At 37.4% G+C, this 19,395-nt stretch overlaps 1 protein-coding gene across 1 annotated transcript in view; it reads right to left on the bottom strand.

The window, feature by feature from the left end:
• Positions 1 to 253: 253 nt before the first annotated feature.
• Positions 254 to 19,395, bottom strand: part of LOC129692909 (transmembrane protease serine 11C) — a 48,224-nt gene continuing 29,082 nt past the window's right edge. Inside the window, exons 6-10 of the mRNA XM_055629451.1 lie at positions 10,136 to 10,174; positions 6,502 to 6,673; positions 4,857 to 5,116; positions 3,767 to 3,909; positions 254 to 415 (exon numbers count right to left, since the gene is read on the bottom strand). Of these exons, the coding sequence (XP_055485426.1) occupies positions 254 to 415; positions 3,767 to 3,909; positions 4,857 to 5,116; positions 6,502 to 6,673; positions 10,136 to 10,174 (776 nt within the window). The remainder of the gene's footprint in view (positions 416 to 3,766; positions 3,910 to 4,856; positions 5,117 to 6,501; positions 6,674 to 10,135; positions 10,175 to 19,395) is intronic.

Raw genomic sequence — 19,395 nt, 5'->3', positions numbered from 1 at the left:
AAAATGGGTAAAGAAGAAAATCATATTTTTTGGTTCATAATCTCACTAAAGATTTTCCAAACTTTAAGAAACAAGTCTTAGATCTAAAATTTCATGCCATTACATTTTCTATTTAAATGTGTAGAAGAAGAAAAAATATCTAAGGAAAATGTGGTTTGAGGATTACAAACTTATTTAACAGAAAGGTAACCTTAATTTAAAGGTAATTTAACCTTAATTTAAAGGTAACTTTAATTTACAGAGAAAAGCTACACTAGAGACCAGTTTTGGATGCGATCCATTCTCGATAGTATGTCACCCGAGTGTAGACACCAGGCTTGTTTGGAAGTGCACATTCGTCTCCCCAGCTTACAATACCAGCAATGAACCAGATACCCTTAGCGTCTTCACTAACCAATGGCCCGCCGGAATCACCCTGGGGAGAAAAAAGATATAGTCAGTAATATAAATGTATGACAAACAATATATTTTTCTTTAGTAAAAATTACAGGGGACCCCACAAACAAACAAAACAAAACAACAAACAAACAAGCAAAACCAGGAAACTTTTGATGTTTCAATACTTGAAATGATGCCAGCCTTACATTTTTTCTGTCACATTATTAGCCCTGCATGTCAGAATATATTTTTGGCTAGTGCAATGTAATTCTGGAAAATTAGTGTGAAAAATTTTAACTTAGTTACCAACTAAGGGGTCGTTGAAGGTATTTCTTCCTTTGCAGTCATCACCATATTAAGGAACACTCCTCACTGTATTACTATTTTGCTCACGGGAAAAGAAAGGCGTGTGTGGGCTTAGTTGCTATTCTTCAGCAAATGTTACCTATCTTAAGGAAAGTAACTTTTTACATCACATATTTACTCTCTTATTTGAGAATACTAAGATTCTACTGTATCACATTTCCAGTGGATACTATGTTATTATTAAGTAATCATGCTATATATTAGATCCCTAAACTTACAATCTTTTTAAACAAAATTTGTACCCTGTTTTGAATTGTATTCCTCCATTTCTTTCCACCTCCCCATTCTTGATAACCATCATCATCATCATTATTGTTGTTGTTACTATTTGTTTTAAAGCTGTATTCTTATTTCTATGTATGTATGTCAGAGCCTGTGGAGGCCAGAAGGGAGCTTGGATCTGCTGGCACTGGAGTTAGAGGCAGCGGTGAGACACCCTATGTTGGTGCTCTCTTAGGCCTTCTGCAAGAGCAGTAAATGCTCTTAAATGCTGAGCTATCTCTCCAGGCTCGACAGACATCATTATATTCTGGTTCAGTGAGTCTTTATCAACTCCATGAGATCATGCGGTATTTGACTTTGACTTTTGGTGTAGGCTTTCTCAGTGTTTTGTTTGTTTGTTTTTAAAAGTACTATACTGTTTTCCATCATGGCTGTACCATTTTCTTTTCTTTTAAAAAATTTTTTTAATATTAGTTACAGTTTATTACCTTTGTGACCCAGCTGTATCCTGCTCCCTCATTCCCTCCCAATCCCACCCTCCCTCCCTCATCTCCTCCCTGCCCCTTTCCAAGTCCACTGATAGGGGAGGACCTCCTCCCCTTTCATCTGACCCTGGTTTGTCAGGTATCTACAGGACTGGCTGCATTCTCTATTCTTACTACTAGTATATAATTTTCTCTCAATTCTTGCACACAATTCTTTCTTTTTATTTTAGTCATAATTGACATCACCTTAAAGCGATATCTCATTATGTTTTTAATTTGCACTTCTGTGATTATTGATTTTGAATACCTTTTCGTATGAAAAGGTGTTCGTGTGTGAACATGGGTGTGTGTGGGCGTGCGCACACAATTGTGTGCATGTTTTTATGCATGAGGAGGCCACAAGTTGATGTCAAGTGTCTTGTTTGATTACTTTCAGCTTAATTTTTTGTGATCGTGTCTCTCACTGAACCTGGAGCCCACTAATCCAATAGCAAGGCTGTCTAGCTAGCGGTACTCCTTACTCTCCCCAGTGCTAGAGTTATCGATGTAGAATGCCATCACTGGCTTTCCCACCACGGACGCAGGGGAATACAAACTCAGCTTCTCATGCGTGTGTGCTAAGCACGCTGCTGACTGAGCTCTCTCCCCACGCCCCATCTGTACTTTTTCTTTTAGAAAATGTCTAGAAGAAATAGGCATTTTAGCCCTTAGCCCATTTTAAAGTCAGAACATGGTACTTTTGGTGTATATTTGATTTGTATGGGTTATAGGAAATTTCCAAGATTTGGACTGAATGAGAGGCTTGATGATGTTTACAGAATGTACAGAAGGGATCAACAGACTGGGGAAGTTAAAAAGTATGGAAGCTACCATAAATAGAGAGTACAAATAATTGTGTATATGGGAGGATACAGTGAAAAAAAAAACCAACAAAACAAACCAGGAAGAGATTAGTTTTCAATTGTAGAAGAAACTTGCCATGACCAGAAGGTAAACATGGGTACAAACAGAAAGATATCAAGAAGTAAGGAAATTACAGCGGTTTTTCTAGGTATTAAGAAAACTATAATATTCTAAAGAAGATTGGAACATGGTGACATATGAATTAAAAAAGTACAATGAAATTTTGACATAGCATAATAAAAGGTACATCAGGGTTCCACAGTTAAGAACTCACATGTTATTAATTTTCTTAGGTTTCCAAGAGGGAAATATTTCATCTAGTATGTGGTACCTGGCAACGTTGACAGATTACTCTGTGATTCAGATTATTAAGGTAGGTGTGGGGAAGCAGATGAAGTCACTGGCGGTGCAGGAAACACAGTCGCTGAAGCATGGGTCTCAGGCAGTGGCAGGTTAGGAGACACAAGTCTACCTAACCAATTAAGTACAGTGGGGATTTAAGCTCCTCAGGATCTCCAGGAATAGGGTTACCTTAGTGTCTTTTTAAGCCCTTAGCCCATTTTGATTTATATGGGAAAACTAGAAAAGTGAAAACCTGTAATTATAAAGGACAACTATATGTTATAAATACTTATTTGTATGTCCTCTTGTTCTTAAAGTACAGGAATATACTTGTTCATTTCAATATCTGTATACACAGTACAATAAATAAGTTCTATAGAGTGATGAATAAAAAGAGGTTCTTCCTGGGTTTATCCCTAGCTGTGCTTGACTAGACTACTACAAGACAATCCAGAATGATTGCTTATCAACAGCATAGGAATAGTAGAAACACATTGATAAGTAAAAGTACCTGGATATTGAGTTCAGAGAATGGGTACAAGTACCTCTGTTTATGTTTCTGCTGTGTCAGCTACACAAGTGACTTTGTCTCTGCCCAAACTCTTCATCAGGAATGGGTTTCAAACTAAACTATGGTGCAGAGGATTACCACAACTAAAGTAAATGAATATTTGCAATGATCCTAAAACAATGCCTTGTATGTGGGATTCCACATAGAAGTTGCCAAATAAATAAAATAATTAGGATGTTGGAGCCAGGTTGTGAAAACTTTGTAACTGATTAGAACTAGAGTGACTTGAAGCTTTCCTGAAAACAGACTGGTCAAACTAAGGTTATCAGTAATGTATTCCATCTCCTCACTGCTCACTGTGTCTCTCCTTGTGCACAGCTCCTTGTAACAGGACTGCTGGTTTAAAACATACCATTTTACTGACATCAATATACATTTTAGTTAGATAATTTGGCTATAAAGCACACTCACACTCTTAGTACTGAGAAAATTGCACTGTGCATTGGAAGTCTAAATCTATTGGAAATCAATAGTCACGTAAGAGTCTGGGGAGAATTACCTGGCAGGCATCCACACGGCCCTCCAGGAACCCAGCACACAACATTCCAGGTTTAATCACACCACCATACGCCTTTCCACTGTTGCAGGTCTCGTTATCTATAATCTTCACCCTTCCTTTCTGGAGTATATTAGGGCTTTCTCCTGAAGAAAGAATATTACATAATTTTTAAAAGATAATTTAAGAATTATGTTTTTACACGTGTGAGAAACTGTGTGTGTGTGTGCAGACTGCACACGTGTGCATGGATGTGGCGGTCAGACGTCAGTGTTTGGATGTCAGTTTTCTCTTTCTATCATGTGGATTCTGTGTATCAAACTCAGGTTCTGGGGCTTGGAGGCAATTACCTTTACCTGCTGAGCCATCTTGCCAGCCCTCTGTATTGTAATAAGTTTTTAGAAACTCAATATAAATTTCTCTGAATTAGTATTTAACTTTAAAATTATGTTTTTCAGGAAATGTGCATTTTAGTTAAAGCACATCAATTTCTAAAAACAACCATATTGAGAATTAGTTTGTATGTCATATGTGTTAGAATTTTTCTTTTAAAATGTTTTAGAGTTTATATATACTATGCCTGTTTTAGAAGGCAAAATAAAAATTCATGTGTCAGAAGCATGCATTTTATAGTGATTTATAGATTTTTTTTTTTTTTTAGCTGAGCTTACTACTGTGGTTATAGATCTTAACATCAGTTAGCTTTATTTTCCTGCTTTATAAACCTATTTTGGATTTATTTTGACCCTAACTCTTTACAGGATTCAGGTCATAAAATGCATAGGATATGTGGGTTTTGCTCAAATATTACCTTCTAGACGAAAGATAAATATTTACGGAGTGAACAAATGACACAGAGGAAATAATGTATCCAAATGAAAAATATTTATGACAATTGCCATCACCAGGGCTTTATGACAAACAACTCTATGAAATTATAGCTTCTAAATAAATGAGCACAACATTCCATCCATTGTACTATTTTAAATGCTCTACAGAAACTTTTTTTTTTTTTCAGACTTAGTGGTAATTCAAAATGTATTTCTTTTTAAGTCCTAAAGCTGGAGTCCTGTACTGGAAAGATGGAACTCACCATCAGACTTTAACGTTCCCCATCCGGTGACCACCACGTCTGAGTTGGGTGGGAACCGCTGAGCTGCTTCCGGTAGACAAGCCCTTCTGATGTTGCTTTCATACAATACCGGTGAAGACATGCGCACAACAGCTATGTCATCATCATGTGCAGGGTAGCTGTAGTTCTCGTGGATTATAATATTCTTGACAGTTCGTTGTATTTGTGGTTTATTTAAAAGAAGCCCAAAACTAACTTTCCAGTCTTTGGGATTTGTATCCCTAAAAGATATAGGTTTATTTATTAAAGCTTCTGTATGTTAGAGCTAAAGGAATTAGTCTTAACCTTTTACAACTAATTAGTTCTAATTAGTTCATTTGCATTTTCATAGTTTTTTTTTTTTTTTTTATGGTGCAGAGAGGTTCTGGCTGGTCTAAACTTGTTTTTGGCTGTCCCCAAACTCAGACATCCATCTGCCTCCACAGTTTATGCTGAGATTAAAGGCATATACCATTATGGAAAGCTTCCCTCCCCCCCCCCCCCCCGCAACCCAAAAAGCTGTATATAAATGAATAAATGAAAACAATGTTATTTGCACAGTAGCTGGGTATGCGAGCCTGACACTTGAGGAGAATGGTGAATTTGAAGCCACTGTGGGCTACATGGTAAATTCCAGGCTGTTCTGAGCTATGCATAGTGAGATTTTTGACCTAAAAATAATTAAAGAGAAAAGACAATTTATAGAATGTGCATTGTCTTGACTTGAATAAAAAATACTGAAGGGAATTTAGAAAGATAAACATGGCAATATAGAATGATAAGACTTAATTAAAAAGTAGGTGGAGATGTGAACCTAAAGAAGTTATGGAAATTATATTGTTTAAATCTTTTCTTTTAGCCATGGTAAACAACAAAATACTTTTGTTGTTCATCTTTGCTATTCAGGATTTTGTGTGTTATGTTCTGAAAAGTAGTGCTGTTGGAGCATTTCCTAGCTCTCTACTGAAGTGTTACAATATGCAAGGATGATTTTGAATAGAGATGACCAAGTTAGAGATCGAATTTTGTTTTTGTTTTTTTTTTATCCAGCTCAGTGGTAGAGTGCTGGCATACAGGAGACCCTGCGTTTGATCCCAAATACTGAGAAAAGAAGTGAGGAAGGTGAGGTTGCAGTACCTCAGCGCGATAACTCTTTAATGACGTCATCATTTCCTCTGGGCGTGGTAGACCACACCTGCAATGACAACACTTAGCAGAGGCAGGAGGATTGCAAGCGTGTGGGCAGTTCAAGCTATGCGGCAAGTTTGAGGCCGTGCTGTTGTTGAAACGATTGCGCCAACTCACCTTTGCGGACACTGTGGTTGTTAATACTGAGATTTATCACTGGTGATTAAGGGCACGGTGCTGCCACGTGTTCCACAGGGCAAAGGCCAGCTTTTCTACGAGAAACTATTATTAACTAGTCCAGAATGTCAGTATTTCTACTTTTGACAAAATTCTGTTAGATGACCTCTACGCTTGCTATGTCACTGATGAATGAGTGAGCAGTTTGAGGCTGTAGCTCACTGGGGTAACAAACAGTTGGAGACATAGTTGCATGATCACGTCAGTGGGGAGGTATTATTAGACTCGAGTGCCCTTGCGACCTTCACAGGTCATCTCTCACCTTACAAAGCAGTGAGCGGCAGTGATAAGCCAGTTGTTACTGATCAGAGTGGCCCCACATCGGTGGACACTGTTCTGTTGAAGGCTAGCTTGCCAGGGCCATTCTCCTTCATCAGCATCCTGGCCCCCTGCTACTTTGTGGCCTCCGGGAGTAATTGTGCGCCGTCCACAACCTGTTCAAAGGAGAGTTCATCAGTTTTGACATTGCTTATGCACTCGTGTTGCTATAGTAGATAAACTACCCCACAGCGTATGCCTTTACCAACTAGGAACTGGGAAAAATCTCACTGTCTTGGAGAAATCAGAATATCTTTACTGCTGACATGATTTACTGAAAATACACTCCAAGTACATTGCCATCTTAATCTCTTGGGCCTACCATTCACATGTTTTCTGTTTCTGTCTTGTCTTGCTATGACCTGATGTATAAGGTTTGGTTTTAGAAGAGACAAACCTTACTAAATCGCAGAAGGATTATGTGGTTTTTAACTTCAGTGAAGGCTAGAAAACAATGAATGCCATAAAAATATTCATATGAAAGTATGAGCAAATATAAATGTTATGATATAGAGTGAATAAAAGTCCCAATACACAGTACCTATACAAAAGAAATGACCTCAAGATGGCCAGAATTTTCAAAGTCACATGCTTTTCTGAAGTAGGTCTGTGCATTATTGTCAGTTTAAGAACATAGGAACAACCAGACTCTGAAGTCTTCTAAGCAAATTTGTAGTAATAATATAAGTTTTTATTCATCACGCTGATCCTGGTTCCCTTGTCTATCTTAACTTTACACCCACCAAAGTGCTTTTGAATTTGTCCTTTAAGTTTGTCATCTTTTACTGGAGATTGCCATCTCATTGGTAAATACTTTTAAGTATTAGGAATTTTGTTTTTAATAAAATAGGTATTTAAAGCTCACCACAGAAAACATATTACCTAAAAGGAACTCAATAATTATCTGTACAAATAAAGCCTGTAAAACTTGAAATAAAAATACTTCCTTACTACTTTATCAGGAGAATGAAGAAAGTAATCAGTTCAAGGCATAGATTAAGGGAGTATCTGACATTGTTGGAGATATTTTTTATTATAAGGTTGGAAGCATTGGGGAGTGTCTGGATATTCAGTGGACAATGGCCAGGATGTTGCTAACTATCCTGTATAAACTGGAGATCCACTGAAACAAAGAATGTCAATAGCGTTTAAGACTAGGATACTCTGGAGAACAGAATTGGCTTGTATCAGGAATAAGAATATTTAAATAAATTAGAAATGTTAGCTGGTCAGTTACTTTACAGTTGATACATGATTACAGTGGCTGTTTAAATTTTGAGATATTCTTTCCTGAAGGGAGGAAGACCTGAGGAGCACAGGGGAGTCTTGTATACTTCTAAAGGTCCTAGCTGACCTTCCAAAGCCTTTGGGTTGCACATTGCTTTTAGCACTTGCTTGTTTTCTAGACACATTTCTGAACTCAGGTTAGGGCATCTTCTTCCTTGAGTCACTTAGCTGTGGCTGCTATGTCTAATGAGTACTCTCACATTGACTCATTAAATGTCACTCCCTTCTCTTTTTCTTTCTACTCCTTTGTCATTGACTCTAAGGAGGATAAAGCCACGAATCCAGAATCCAGGGGAATGATGGTTGCTCCTTATTCTCCTTTGTGTTTGGGTTACTCCTAAAGGAAGTTGGCTTTTACTCAACTTCCTCCAGAGAAATATAAAAACAAAGATCCTTCTCTGTGGGATAGGTGCCTCCCTAGGAGGCATGCCTTTACTGCTCCTGACCTCACTCATAATTCCTAAGTTCCATCCATCCTGAAGCTCCCAGTTATTCATCTGTGCTGTGTCTGTTAAGCTTTCAGCTACCACCTCTGCAGCCTTACCTGGCTGTTACCTCTGCTCAAGTCCCTTGTGGCACCTTGTAGCTTTATTGTACCAAAGGAAAGAAGATGGTAAATGTCAAGGATTTAAGAACAGAATGAAGGTCACCACCTGATACTTACAGAAGCATCATGGAACTTACAGAGGTTTTACTGCCTTCCTACCCTTCTGCTTCTAATGTGTTTTGTGTTTTAATATGCTTCAGTGTGTCACACCCTGATGCTCTATTCTTTGAATTTTGTTGGTTTTTTTTTTCCCCTGCATATCCTTTGCTTTTTATTGTAGATGTGATCAGAACCCTAGATAGGTCAAGACAAATACTGAATTCTGATATTAAAGGGTCTTAGTGTTCCAATTGGTGAGTAGATAAACTGGATTTTTTGGTTAGCACTATACCAGTGTACCTGTCCAGAATTCTATGAACCTGGCAATCTTCCAAATTATGGATTTTCAATTTACAGATACAGAAGATTTCACTGGAATAAATTGTTTTAAGATGCTTTATTAAATTGTCCGTGGGTTGTTTAACCAAAATTTTTGAAGGAGAAAAACGAAATAGTCTTGTGTGGATATAACCTAGAACCCCTTCTTGGATGTAGCCCATGGTAGCTCAATATCGAAGTGTGTACCCCAGTAAGGGGAACAGGGATTATTTCTGACATGAACTCAATGGCTGGCTCTTCGACCTCCCCCTCCCCACCCCCGAGGGAGGAGCAGCCCTGCTAGGCCACAGAGGAGGAATCTGCAGCCAGTCCTGAAGATACCTGATAAGCTAGGGTCAGATGGAAGGGGAGTAGGTCCTCCCTTATCAGTGGACTTGGAAAGGGACAGGGAGGAGATAAAGGAGGGAGGGTGGGATTGGCAGGGAATGAGGGAGCAGGCTACAGCAGGGATACAAAGTTAATAAACTGTAACTGATATTAAAAAATAAAATTTAATTAAAAATAATAAAAAATAAAATAAAATAAATTGTACTAAAAAAAATTGCCCTAGTTCCCCCTAAATAACTGAGTGGTGACTAAGAAAGGTGAGAGCAGGCTGGGTTAGTGTTACCTAACTCTAGAGGGTGAATGCTCTAATACAACTCCCCCAGTCTAATTCCCAGAGGAATGCAATGCTTTCCTTTACAGCATTGTCAGCATTCCAGCCACCTGAGGATGATATTGCCTAAGACCAGTAATGGAGGGGAGGTGTGTGTGAAAACAATGCCTTACTTAGCCAGGAAAAAGTGCTTTGCACATAGAGTTTACAGCTTTCTGCACACAAAGTTGCTAGGGTCAGAATTCCAGAAAGAGAGAGAGAGAGAGAGAGAGAGTTGGGGTTCTCATAGGCAAACAGAAAATAGAAATAGCTGATGAATACTGAGTGCTAACTGTCAGTATCTACACTCTGGTAAGTAATTTATTCATATTAAATTATTTTATCTTCACACTCATTTGGACCTATGGCTTTGGAAAGTTAAGGAACTTATGGTAATTCTTCCCTTTAGAATTTGGCAGATCAAAACTCAAAAAGCACAAGTAGTTGATTTGAAATTCTAAGTCCTTCATTACCATTCCTTGTCCCTAGGATCCCTCTGCCATTCTGGCATTTAATAATGCTCCTCATTTTAAATCCATGGCATCAGTCAGCTTAAGGGCGGCTACAGTAACTTTCACACATATTTCTAAAATCAGGCTTCAACTGCAGGTCTTCTTTCCAGTCTAAGGATGAAGTTTTGGCAGAAAGTGATTATGTTGGTAAACTTACATGTGTTGAGAAGATCTTCTGCTATTGGCATTGAAATGTCTGAAAGTCAAGAAAATGAAAATATTTACATCAATAAATATTTTATTTTTTAACATCAATGGTAATTACATTGTTTTGGAAGTAACCTATAAACATCTCATTTATCTTGATTGCCAGTTCTGTTCATGAATTAACATAGAAAAAATAAAACATTTATACTTACTTCTAAAAATACTAAAGTTCTTCATTACAGTTTATTTGCAAAGCAATTTAGTGTTGAAATGTCCTAAAATATATGGGAAATGATGACCTTCTACCAGATCTTAGAGGGCACTGGAACAATATTCCTAACAACTAGGATGTTGTTACTTTTACTATACTTTTAAAATTAAGATGATTTTTGATTAACAAATAAAGAAATGGGTTCCACTGGCCTGTTTTATACACAGTTATACTTTGTTTTTGTTGCCTCTCAATCTTCTATTCTGTCTCTTCTCATCTGGATGCCCTTTTTCCTCTCAACTCAGGCCACATTTCTGCTTTCTTTACACATACTCCATTACCCCTTCTTTTTCTTACCTCCTCATACATTTAAACCTCTTTCTCCTCTTTTCTTTTTAATTACAATTTATTCACTTTGTATCCCAGTTGTAGCCCCCTCCTCCATCCCATCCGAATCCCACCTCCCTCCCTCTTCTCCTATGCCCCTCCCCCAGTCCAGTGATAGGGAAGGTCCTCCTCCCCTTCCATCTGGCCGTAGTCTATCAGGTCTCATCAGGACTGGCTTCTTTGTCTTCCTCTGTGGACTGGTAAGGCTGTTCCCCCTCAGGTGGAGGTGATCAAAGAGCCAGCACATAAGTTCATGTCAGAGACTGTCCCTGTTCCTATTATTGGGGAATTGTCTTGGACACTGAGCTGCCATGGGCTACTTCTTTGCAGTGGTTCTAAGTTATCTCCATGCATGGTCCTTGGTTGGAGTATCAGTCTCAGAAAAGACCCCTGTGCCCAGATTTTTTGATTCTGTTGGTCTCCTTGTGAAGCTCCTATTCCCTCCAGGTCTTTCTGTCTCCCTCTTCTTTCATAAGATTCCCTGCACTCTGCCCAAAGTTTGGCTATGAATCTCAGCATATGTTTTGATACCCTACTGGGTAGAGTCTTTCAGAGGCCCTCAGTGATAGGCTCCTGTCCTGTTCCCTGTTTTTTCCTCCTTCCAATGTCTATCCCGTTTGCCTTTCTGAATGAGCATTGATCATCTTACTCAGGGTCCTCCTTCTCGCTTAGCTTCTTTAGGTGTACAGATTTTAGTGTTTATCCTATTTTATAGGTCTAGTACCCACTTATAAGTGAGTATATATCATGTGCGTCTTTCTGCTTCTGGGATACCTTACTCAGGATGATCTTTTCTAGATCCCACCATTTGCCTGCAAATTTCATGATTTCCTCCTCATTTTTAATTGCTGAGTAGTATTCCATTGTATAAATGTACCACAATTTCTATATCCATTCCTCAACTGAGGGACATCTGGGTTGTTCCTAGATTCTGGCTATTACAAATAAAGCTGCTATGAACATGGTTGAGTAAATGTCCTTGTTGTATACTTGAGCATCTTTTGGATATATGCCTAGGAGTGGTATAGCTGGCTCTTGGGGTAGCACTATTCCTAATTGTCTAAGAAAGTGCCAAATTGATTTTCAAAGTAGTTGTACAAGTTTACATTCCCACCAGCAATGGAGTAGGGTTCCTGTTTCTCCACATCCTCTCCAGCATGTATTGTCACTTGAGTTTTTGATGGGTGTAGCCATTCTTATGGATGTAAGGTGAAATTTCAGGGTCGTTTTGATTTGCATTTCCCTGATGACTAAGGATGTTGAAAATTTCTTTTTCTCTGCCATTTGATGTTCTCTTTCTCTTTTGTAATTTTCATTAATGTTCTGGCTTATTTCACTTAACATAATACTCCATAGTTCTGTGTATTTTCCTGTAAATGTTATAATGTTATTCTTCTTTACAGATGAACAAAATTCTGTTTTATATAGGTACTACATTTTCTTTAATCATCTGTTGATGGATATCTAGGCTTGTCCTCATTCTGACTATTGTGGACAGTGCTGTATTACATATGGATATTCAGATCTAAGTGTATCCCTTAGTGTGTATCCAAAAGAGCAGTTGGCTCAAATAGTAGTTCTGGTTTTAGCTTTACCATTTTTATTTGTGTTAAGTGCATTTTATTATATTTTAAAATTTATGTTCTTTGTGTGCTATAGGCCAATTGTTTGCCATCCCAGTTCCCATTTATTTTGGATCAAAAGAATTTAATTTGGCAATGAGACATAGTTTAAAATTTTCTTTTTACTCCCGGATAGAGAAAACATCCTAGGGAGTTGGAAAGAAATTATTTATACCAGAGAGTTTCACTATGCAGTACATTTGTGAACAGAATTGCAAAGTTGCTCAATCGATGTAGGAAAAGTATGAGGAGGGAATAAACAGACGAGTTATACTTCAAGCATGTAGAAAATATGACAGTTTTCATACGTAGAAAACTGTCACTTCACTAGCTAGTTCTACTTAAAGGGTTCAAAAAGGCATTAGCCACTGTAGTATGAGAAAAACACTATTAATGTCTATGTTGATTCATATTATGTTCTTGATTTCTATAAATCAAGGAAGAAGTATACAAATCTTCATTTCTATTACAGTTACAGGTTTACATTTGGTTGCACAATAAATCATGTAGACAAAAGAATCCTTTACCAGACATTGAGCTGTGTGAACATTGAGCTGTGCTAAGGCACAGGCACTTAGCAGTCACCTAGGCTAGAGAAGAAAGGATCTACCCCTGCTTCATAAGAAGTCTGCCATAGCTTAATGTACCTTTCACTGCTGCTTCCAGAGGCTGTTGTTGTTGTTTTTTTTTTTTTTTACATATCTATAGTTCAGTTTTGAATTTTTATGCTTGTTAACATATATCAAATCCAATTAAAATTAAAAAAACCTTTTAAATGAATTGGACTAATATTGTCTTATACTTAACTGATAGTTTTAAAACTCCATGTTATTCATATAAGTTCCTTCTTTACTAGAGATTTTCTTTATTAATCTGTTCCTTGCCAAAGGAAACAAATGTCTTGAACTTGTAATTTGCTTTTTAAAAGCTGTGTTGTCCCATAGCTCAACAAAATACTTGTCACTTGGGCATGTGGAAGACAAGTGACAGAAAACTGAAAAATGACTTACATCTTTTTCCTTTCAGATTGAATCATGGTGGTGGCTGTCTGTGTTTCCTGCCTTTTAAGTCCCCTGACTCACACTCAGAGGTTGGAAGATTTGTGGATTGACCTCACAACCACAGATTCAACAGTGTAACCTAAGAGGCTCTGTTTACAGTGAACTATATTAAGGAACTGACAGAAAACAATGCCTCTGTCTCTGCCAAGGAGGGGATGGATCAAAGGATAGTTAGAATCCTGGGAGTGGTGGCTCACAGCTGTAATTCCAGTAGAAGGAGTGAGGTTGAGGCCAGACCAGTTTATAGGACAAGAAAATTAAAAGAAACAAACAGCTCAGCAAACATGCATTGGTTTTCTCCAAGGGCGTAGGTTATCAAAGTACAGGCATAGATTTATCTTCAGTGAATAAAAAATTCATAATTGATTTTTAAATAATTTCTAACTCTGTCCATCTTCCTGTGGTAAGTTTTATGGCAGACTTGTAGACAATTAAATGCACCGATAAAAGCAAAAAGGGAGGATTTAAACAGTTGACAAAAATTTCATTTTGTGAAGGAGCCAAGGAATTTATTTTAAGACCGAGCATCATAGGTGTACGATGTTGTTAAAGGCTGAGTGTTAGATTTGGAACATGCCTTCTAGGTTAGTGCATCATTACTATTCATGGTTGGGACATATGAGAGGCAAGTCTGGATGGACTGCGAAGATGGAGGATTCTTGTCCTGGGGTGTGATGGGGACCTACTTTAAATCTAACACTCAGATGACGGAGGCAGGTGGATTTCTGTGACTTTGAGGATAGCCTGGTATACAAAGCAAGTTCCAAGCCAGCCAAAGTTACATAGTGAGATTATGTCTCAAAGAAGAACAAGAAGGAGGAGGAGCAGAAGGAGGAGAAAGGAAAGAAGGGGGAAGAAGTAAAAAAAAAAAAAAAAAAAGAGTTGCTCTGGGTGGTAGAATATACTCTTATCCTCATTGATCCTAGGCTATCCACAGTGAGTGACTTCCAGGCCAGTGAGGACTACATAGAGAGAACAAACAAACAAATAGGGAGGTAAAGATTTATAAAAGCGAGACTCCTCTACAATCTAATTTCTAGTGAACATTTTTCCTTGAATGGAGAAATCTGAAGCAGATGATGATAATAAAAACCAAACAGTAAAATTCTAAGAATAAGGAGTATTTTTTTTTATAATAGTAGTAGGCTCATTCATAATAGTAAGTGTATAGATTATGAATTTTCATGTTAATTAGGTGAATTTATCACTTTACACCTGTGCAAATTCTAAATAAGCTGATTAATTCTACATTTCATATGCACTTCCTGAGTTTTCTATGTAGAAGCATTCAGCCATACTCTTTAGGGATATTTAAAATGTTCAACTGGTGGATTTCAGAAAACTTTAAACTGTAAGCCTATATGGACTTGTTTGGCAAAATATACACAAAAATTGCTTTATGATTGAAAAATTATCTCGCACTGTTGTTCCTCACTGGTGATATTTTAGCAAACACAGCTATAATGTAAGTGATCTGCATTAAAAAGCAAAGGACCATAGTGTGGACCTGGGTTATGCCTGAACAGAACCAGAACGCTCCACTCACTGTAGGTTCTGGTTGGCCACCTATCTATCTACGCTCAATAACTGCTTTTCTTTGTTTCTAATTTGACTGAAAATTATCCTGTAGTTACACATCATGTGCCATTTGCTAATCCTCAGATTGATGTAGGTTAATTTTTTTAGAATAAAATATTAAATTAATCTTGAATTTTTTCACAGATGCCAAGTTTTATGGGTAGGTGGCACATGCAATTTCAGAGGACAACTTGGATGGTATGTTATTTTATTATTATATAATAATATTATGTAATATTCTATAACTATATCCATAATATTATTTTGTGACATTTTAATGTGTTTATCTCATATGCCCTGTTAATCACCGTCACCTTTAAGTAACGACTGTCTTAATAATATTTATGATGGGCAGTATCTAGTACAAAATTGTTTCATTTAGTTGTAAGCATCTCAAACTCTAAACTGAGGACCACATTTAAAAAGTATACAAAGTAATATTATTTTAAAATAAATTTCTAATGCCTGGAAGCTGCTTTAAATGCAAAGTTTGGGAAAACTTCCTTATATTTTCTATGTGGTGAAGTCAGGAATTGGGGAAACAAGGTTTCTTCAAGAGTCAAAAAAATATGCATTGAAGTTTCCATTGAGTAAATGGTCCCATACACTTTCATTTAAAGGCCATTTGCTTTTCTAACTTCCGTATATAAACCACTGTAAAATATTGACAAGAAATGGAATGAAGGTAGGAAGAACTTAGATGAGAAAATAGAAGAAACAGATATTACAGTAAGAACTCTTGACATCAGAAGATGAAAAACAGAATAAAATATAAGGAAAAAATTTGAGGACTCAGAACTCCTAATATTTGAAGAATTTAGTGAAGATGTTAACAACCTATATTTCCCCAAATGTCATGAGGCCACCGCAACGCCCAGCCTATGTTAGTAGGCACTTCCAGGGATGTAGGGAAGTCTTTGGTAAGTTTGAGAGTTTTACAGAAACATTTTAAGAAATAAAACATATTTTAAAAATTTTATTTAAAAGATAAATTACTACTCTGAAAAATTGCCTATCTAACAGTTGTTATTGTTGACAAATGGAGATGGTTAAGGTGTTTTAATTGAAATATTTTAAGAAACATTTTGCTGATAAAAAAATAGATTTGTTAAAGCTAAAAATTGGTTCTTAGCTAAGAAAACACATTTTTATAATCATATTCTCTTTCAGATATCTTTAGAGGTTCATAAAAAAATGATGGGGTTAGTTCAGTCATTTAAGTCATGACACAGTGAAACCATACCTTGTCCCAAGGTCAAGGCTCATGAAGATATATGTTCTGCTAACTCAGTTGGTGTTCCAGTTTTAGCCAGCTGCTAATGGGTGCTAGGCTAAGCCTTGCAGCTGTGTCGGTAAAAAGCCTTGGCAGTGGGTCAGGGTCAGGATCCGTGAATGTGTACATGATTGTTTCCATTTTTTTTCCTTTTACTTCTACATGATCTGAAGCTTTGCTTTAACCAATTATGATTTAGGGTAAGTACTTAGCATGATTCATCCCTATTGAATATTTCGATATTATTGTGTAAGAAGTTATTGTTATTATTTAAAAACAAATAAGAACCCTAGCCTTAAATTGCCCATTAAAGCCATGAACATTATAAGACATTTCAACTTTATAAGGCATTTACACTTAAAGTGCTTCCATTAGTGTATGAAGCTTGAAGCTTTTTTCCTTTACATGACTGATTTAGGGTTGTTTTTTTTTTTTCTTTTACAGCTAGCAAGAGACAGCCACTGCCCTTGTCTCTGCAGTTTCACAAGTCTACTATTGGACTGTCATCTTGGCTCAGTACTTCAGAGTTTGCATCAGTAATAGGCAAGCTCATCATGTTGTGAGATGAAGTTGTTTATGAAATATCACTTGCATGTCTCTTTGACATTAAAATTTAAGTTATATAAATATTAAATAATAAGTGCATGCCCTGTTTATCCAGCAATATCAGATGAGCAGCCATAGAGTAAGAGAGGAGAAACTGTATCAGGGCCTGCTGGTGGAAAAGTATAGCCCTAGAGTTCCAGAGGAATGCAAGTTCCAGGCCACCCTGAAATTCTTTTTCTTTTTATTAATTACAGTTTATTCACTTTGTATCCCCTCCTGCAGCTCCCTCCTTTCTCCCCTCCCAACTCCACCCTTCCTCCCCCTTCTCCACCCATGTCCCTCCCCACATCCACTGATGGGGGAGGTGCTCCTCCTCTTCCTTCTGATCCTAGTTTATCAGGTCTCATCAGGAGTAGCTGCATTGTCTTCCTCTGTGGCCTATTAAGGCTGCTTCTCCCTCAGGGGGAGGTAATCAAAGAGCTAGCCTCTGAGTTCATGTCAGAGACAGTCCTATTCCCATTACTATGGAACCCACTTGGACACTGAACTGCCATGGGCTACATCTGTGCAGGGGTTCTAGGTTATCACCATGAATGGTCCTTGGTTGGAGTATCAGTCTCAGAAAAGACCCCTGTGCCCAGATTTTTTTGGTTCTTTTGCTTTCTTTGTGGAGCTCCTGTCCTCTCCAGGTCTTACTATCTCCCCCTTCTTTCATAAAATTCCCTGCACTTTGTCCAAAGTTTGGCTATAAGTCTCAGCATCTGCTCTGATACCCTGCAGGGTAGAGCCTTTTAGAGGCCCTCTGTGGTAGGCTCCTGACCTGTTTCCTGTTTTCTCCCTCTTCTGATGTCCATCCTCTTTGCCTTTCTGAATGGTGATTTGTTATCTTAGCCAAAGTCCTCCTTCTTGATTAGTTTCTTTAGGTATATACCCTGAAATTCTTATGGAGAATCTGTCTCAAAAAGGTATAGGATGGTGTAAAGGGGATATTGTGCAGTTAACTTTATCTATTGACTTAATCATTTTAATGGAACAAGATACTAAACATCACTGAGTACAAATTTTGGGCTTGGGAATGAATATCAGCTTTCCCTCCATTAAAATAAATGGAATTAGGTTAAGAATTTGCCACAAAATCATCATTTGTTTTTTTGAGACATGGTTTCTCTGTGTAGCCCTGGCAATCCTAGAACTCACTTAAATTTTTTTTTTCTACAAACCTGGTTGAGCAAATGTCCTTGTTATATACTTGAGCATAGTTTGTATATGTGCCTAGGAGTGTTGTAACTGGATCTTGAGGAAGCACTATTTCTAATTCCTATTCTTATTATAAATTTTTATTGGGTAAGAGAAATATATAAATGTTTTTTTCTAAAATTTATTTTAAATAGTCAATGTTCAGGGATTTAAATATTTTACCTTGTAATGGTTTAATATTATAATAACAACAAAAGGTTAAATGAAATGCTGCTGTAGCTATATTTATTAAGTACAGAAGTGTTTGTGTACCTTTATTTTATTTGGTGCTTTTATTCTTACATGAGCAATGTTTTTATTTTTATTTTTTGTTTTTTTTAAGATAGTGTTTGGCTAGCCTAGGCTGTCCTGGACTTGCTTTGTAAACCAGGCTGCCTTTGAACTCAGAGATCTGCTTGCCTCTGTTTCCCAGAAATGGAAAAACTGTTTTCTGTAACCTGCTTAGAGCCCCTGTCTCTAACCCTGCCAGAAGCAGTCTGCATGCTGGTTTCACTGCTATATCAGCAAATTAAAGTAAGTTGAATTTATTTCTGTCACTTGACAGTTGCGACTCATATTACAAAGCTTACTGAATGGTATTTATCAGCTTTTTTTTTTCATGCCAGGCACTGTGCTGTGATGAATTTTGATTGTACTTTGAGGCAAATCAATTTTAGTCTGTATATGTGGTACGCTGGAGCCCAAGAGCCAGTAGAGCTAAGAAATTGTGTTTGGCCTAATTCTCAGGTATCTAGAAAATCTTGAAATGTCATGGATGTTTCTTTTATCAGTTTAACCAACAAAGAACATGTTTTATGCCGTGGGCTTACCCATTACCATGTCACATGATATTAGGTAACCCTTTTGAGTGTAGCGGTCTCCACCAAGTCATCTCTATTAGTTTTCTTGGGCTGATGTAATAAATTATCACAAATGGTATGACTTATTACAATTTAGTCTCTCATAGTTATTGAGGCAACAGTCTGAAGTCAAGATAGCAACAGGGTTATGTTCTTGAGGTGCGTCTCCTTCCCTCTTCTAGGCTTTAGGCTTTAGGCTTTTTGGTGGCTTTTTGGACTCCCTGGTGTCCCTTTGTTTACACTCAGTCTCTAACCCAGTCTATTCCCACATGGCTGATGTGTGTTTATTCCTTCAGATAGACTCATTAGGACCCTGTTCAGAGAAGCAGGACCACTGTAATCCAGTGTGGTATCATCTTAATTTAGCTAGTTTAATCTATAAAGACTCTGTTGTCTAATGTAATCATCCCCGTTTATCCTGAAGATCTAATATAAGGATCCTCAGTGGATGCCTGAAACTTTGGATATTTTTTTCTAGGTCTTAGACTCAAAGCAT

This window comes from Psammomys obesus, unplaced genomic scaffold (assembly GCF_907164565.1).
Source record: "Psammomys obesus unplaced genomic scaffold, mPsaObe1.curated_primary_1811, whole genome shotgun sequence".
Lineage (NCBI taxonomy): Eukaryota > Metazoa > Chordata > Mammalia > Rodentia > Muridae > Psammomys > Psammomys obesus.
The sequence above is the reverse complement of the archived record's forward strand: the minus strand, read 5'-3'. Positions and strand labels throughout refer to the sequence as shown.